At 41.5% G+C, this 5,116-nt stretch overlaps 1 protein-coding gene across 1 annotated transcript; it reads left to right on the top strand.

Annotated features, from left to right (window-relative positions):
• Nucleotides 1–497: 497 nt before the first annotated feature.
• Nucleotides 498–3,581, top strand: LOC131709059 (sialoadhesin-like). Its single transcript, XM_059010732.1, has 3 exons — nucleotides 498–613; nucleotides 1,718–2,092; nucleotides 3,038–3,581. The coding sequence occupies exons 1-3, from the start codon at nucleotides 568–570 to the stop codon at nucleotides 3,331–3,333; spliced, it is 717 nt and encodes a 238-aa protein (XP_058866715.1). The 5' UTR covers nucleotides 498–567; the 3' UTR covers nucleotides 3,334–3,581.
• Nucleotides 3,582–5,116: the final 1,535 nt, after the last annotated feature.

Consider the following 5,116-nt stretch of genomic DNA (forward strand, 5'->3'; position numbering starts at 1 on the left):
TCATGTTTTACAAGAGGTGATGAAACTGTGGCACTGGATTTGCCTGACCGAAGCCTCAGCTGATGCACTATCCTTTCACTATTGCACTACAATTAGGTCATTATAGATACAAATTGTCACTCCTCATGTATTCTAGTAGTATTTGCACTTACTGTAAACTACATTGTATTTTTATATTGTTCTTGCACTGTAACCGTGTACTGCCCTATAACACCTGTAAGTTGCCTTGGATAAAGATGTCTGTCAAATAAGCTAATAATAATAATAATAATAATAATAATAATAATAATAATAATAATAATAATAATAATAATAATAAAACAGAATCAAGATTTTGATAGGGGATTTTGGAAAGGAGCCCACCCTCCTCCACATGTTTCCTGTAGCTTGACTGAAACATGTGGGCAGTGGGAAATGAGGAACTTTATGTGTCGAAATTGCTTCAAATCAAGTGAATCATCCAACACTTTCTTCACTCTGCCACTGTTTCTATAGGACAGACAATCTATGTTCTTGAAAACACCCCCCCTCGCCCAGAGCTTTTGGTTTTAAGAAGCAACGAAGATCATGAAGCTTGTCTTAGCCGCTTTCCTGCAATGGGTTTTGTTTGAAGGTAATTCATCTTTACTTGGTCTGTAACTGACATGTGCAGTGAACATAAAGCATGCTGCCTGTCATACCGCTGTCATTAGGGCAGCCATTCTCAAAGGGTAGGGATCAGTTTTCAGAGGGGTTGCGAAATGATTGTTACACAAGCAGATTTGAGATGTACAACAATAATCAACAGCAGGTCTTCTGTAAAAAGTCTGTATTGTCTTTTTTTGTATTATAACTGTCTTGTTTATAGCCTACTATTTAAAAAAAAGGTTATTTTTGCACAGGGGGTCACAGCAGTCAATTTGCAAGGTTTTTAAATTGTCCTGGGGGAAAATGATCTTTTGGAAAATCATAAGTCAAGTAGACATCCTTTATAATTTCATGATCCTGTTTTTTTTTAATTCTGTAAATTTGTGAATATATGGAAGAACCTATCAACCAAAAGGCTGAATATAACAAGATGTACTGACTTGGATACCTGCTGATTTGGGCTTAAAAAATATCTTCTAAGGATCGCAGTATATCCAAATCATGCTCCCTCCTGTAACAATACTGGTTGTCTATATAAATAGCAAAACTCGGAAACAGGTTGAAAGAAAAAAGCTGCAATATGGAAAACATGGGATACAGCAAAGGAAAAGTCATGTGTTTCCTGTAAGCACTGCAGGGAGTTCTGCATGGGGCTCCCATGTGACTCCATGTTCACTGGGACACTTTGGGACAGTTCAGGCTTTTCAACTTACCTGTCTCAGGTACCTTTCACAGCAGGACTACACTTACCAGAATGCATTGGGTTGTGAGATGAAAAGCCTGAACTGTCCCAAAGTGTCCCAGTGAACATGGAGTTATACAGGACACATTTCAACTCATGACGAAGGCAAATTCAAACACAAAGGGTTGGATTCCTGAAGTTTTGTTTTTTTAACTCGATTTGAAAATAGCAGTATACTTTTATAATGGAAAAAAAAAATGACAATTAAGTTTTTAAAGCAGAAATACCAAACGCTGACATTTAATGGAAGTACTTATTGGTGTTCCTCAGTTGTTTCTTTTATTTTTTAAAACTGAAAAAAAATAGCTTTTCAAAAACCCATGTCACTGTGTTTTATGTTATTTCTAGGACTCCTGAGGGAGAGTGTTTGCACTGAGTGGACGGCACAGCTACCAGAGACCATATCCGCAGTAGAAGGATCTTGCGTGGTTATCCCCTGCGCATTTACATACCCCAAAGGTGTGGAAGCATCCATCACAGCGGTCTGGTACACGAGTAGAAGCATATTTCAGAGCCTCGTAGTGTACAATGGCGAGGATCCGCTGAAGGTAGATGCTCGATTCCTTGGGCGAGCGTTTCTGATTGGGAACCTGACGTCTGGCGATTGCGCTCTGAAGATTGATAAAGTGAAGACGACTGATGGGCAACGTTATTACGTCTCATTTCATGCGAAAGGACAGAAGTTCAGGTTCCAGGATCAAAAGGTCACACTTAGTGTTTCAAGTAAGTTATCTGGGTCACAGTGGAGTGGAGTGTGTGAAGCCAGTCGTGAAGGTTGTTTATCTATTGCTGATCAGATGAGGTTCTTTCATCAGTAGTCTGTAAACTGTTTTGTGGTGTTGATGTTATACATGGGAATATGCATTTATCATCTCCCTGTGAAATGTGGGTTTGTATCCATTGTTGGGGGGCATGTAGTGTTGTGTAGAAATGGAACAAAGAAAAATGCAGGACCGTTTGTACTGCACTGAGGAAGTCCAGTGGCCACAACGCGTCTACATGAGCATGAATTCTCTTGTTCTACAGTTTCTATAAAAAGGATGTTTTAATAATAAAGATACTTGATAGCTGACATTTGGTGAGTGCTTGGCGTTTGATTATTTAATTTTGAACTTTTATTTGTGCCTTTATCACCCCGTGAATACAGAACACTGCTGCACATGCTTTTTTCAGCATGCTCCTATTTCTTTAATTATTTTGGTGCAGTAACCTAATACCTATTGTGCATGATTAATGAAAATCTTACATCCATGTATTTAGATAGAGGGATTTAGGATGGGGTTTTTATTATAAGGTCTTTTTGTTTTTAAAGGGAGAATTTACAAAGTGTGTATAATCTTCCTTCAATAGAATGATAACCCTGACCTGAACACTCGCTGCAATTCATTCCTGGATCAAAACCGTGCCGAAGTATGCTTGAGACTGCCAAGCTCATTCCATTTGAATATTTAAAAGAAGCATTAGCAACTTCATTTAAATCCTTTTTTTTATTTTCGGACTCACCTCTTGAATTCCTCTTTTCTTCTTCGTTTGTTTTCTGCAATTTTTGGGGAGTTTCACCAGCAGTTTGTTATTTTTCAAATTTGAAACAGGTGAAAGACCTCTGTGCCCACTGTAAAGTTTCTTTAGTATTTCCAAACCCACTCCATGTCTGTTTGTTGTCTGCAGAGACCCCGGAGAAACCCCGTATAACTAACCCTGGCCTCTTAACAGAAGGACAGCCTGTCACTGTGAACTGCACGACTGAGTACACCTGCCCTTCGAACCCTCCTACTGTAGACTGGGGCGGAGTCAATGGAACAGTCATCCTCCAATACACAGCCAAACAGCAGGTTGCATGGGCGGTGACCTCCTCAATCACGTTCACACCCTCCTACCGGGACAGTCAGATACAATGCCAGGTGAAGTATCCTGGAAGGAACAATGTGACGGAGCACAGACCAATACACGTCAAGTGTAAGTGATAATGCACCCTCCTTCTTAAAGCAAGTGTGTTACAGGTTACCTTTGAGGGTGGAATAAACAACACCAGGTCTCTGGTCTGTGTTTTAGAGGGGTAGATATCAGGTGCGTTAAGTAACTGAGCCGCTCAGAGCGATAATTATTCCACTCACTCGAATCACCTACGAAATCTGCTTTGCAGCGCTCTGAGCTGCCGTTAAGTCTCTTTCACTGAGCTGCTCTGAGCGGCTCACTTACTTAACGTGCCCATTTACAGTGGTGTAGGAGGGATGCATAAAATGAATCAATAACTAATGATGTCACACAAAACTAAATGTTACTAGGCAGGCTAGATAGGAGGCTGTGTGGTCCAGTGGTTAAAGAAACGGGCTTGTAACCAGGAGGTCCCCGGTTCAAATCCCACCTCAGCCACTGACTCATTGTGTGACCCTGAGCAAGTCACTTAACCTCCTTGTGCTCTGTCTTTCGGGTGAGACGTAGTTGTAAGTGACTCTGCAGCTGATGCATAGCTCACACACCCTTGTATCTGTAAGTCGCCTTGGATAAAGGCGTCTGCTAAATAAACAAATAATAATAATAGGCAACCTAATAAACAGGTGTCAATTTCCCTCTGTTGTTACAATATCTAACAAGTGCTTTATGCGTATTCATGCAGACGCTCCTAAAGACACAGAGATTCTTGTCTGGACTCACAATATTAAAGAAGGCTCCTCAGTCTCAATGTCCTGCAGCAGTAAAGGAGACCCTCCCATTTCCAGATACAGCTGGTTCTTGGTCCAGGGAGGTCAGGAGGTCGACCTGGAGCAACACACAGAGAAGGTTCGAGTCCCCAACGTGACACGTGGAGTACAGTTCTACTGCAGAGCTGAGAACAAAATCGGGCAAACCCAATCTCCTAGGAAATCCCTAAACGTAGAATGTAAGTGCCGGTCCCCCCGCCAAGAGCCTTGTCCACTTAGAGCAGGTTTTCTGGGTACCTTTAAATTAAGCAAAGTCGTGGTTCAGACAGGGAACTCACTTTGACCTTAGATCAAATCACGTCAACATCAAGCGCATTTTAGGTTCTTCCAATACCAGAAGCACTCGTCCATCGAATAGCTAGCATCTTATTTGTGCTATTATTTTTCAACAGCAGCCTGTAATTTGGATTTTGCTGGGTTAAAGAACCATTTTAACTGCTTGCTGTACTAGATGGCTAAGCATCACATTATGTTCTTGCAAACCAAACACTGATTTGCACAATATATGGGGGCATTGACATCCTATCGTTTATATATCATTTAGAATCCCGATGAAAGTGTAGGGCAGTGATTTCATTTGTCACCAAATATAAAAAATAGCTCACCACCGGCTGAGATGATCCAAGAGGTTTATACAATACTCTTTGCATTGTAGACAAACCAGATATCATAGGGGAATCAAAGTGCACCTTCAGCCCTGGAGAGATGGTCTGTCACTGCCTGGTGAACTCGAACCCTCCAGCTCAGATCCAGTGGATTGTGAACAGCAGTGCCCAGGACTTCAATCTCAGTACCTGGAGCAGCGGCGAGTGGGTGACCAGTGTCCTGACCGGGGCACTGCAGGTCCAGACTAACGTTTCCTGCACTGCATTTAACAAGCACGGAGAAACTGTGTACGTGCTTCCCTTCCACGTCAAAGGTGAGTTCATTCAGACAAGCCACAGTCATTTTTTTTTTCAATCATGGGTGCATGAGTTCCTGCACCATGGTCTTTCAGTTCACCAAATAACACCTTTTTAGATTTTTAACATTAGCCATTTGAATT

Source organism: Acipenser ruthenus, chromosome 41 (assembly GCF_902713425.1).
Source record: "Acipenser ruthenus chromosome 41, fAciRut3.2 maternal haplotype, whole genome shotgun sequence".
Classification (NCBI taxonomy): domain Eukaryota; kingdom Metazoa; phylum Chordata; class Actinopteri; order Acipenseriformes; family Acipenseridae; genus Acipenser; species Acipenser ruthenus.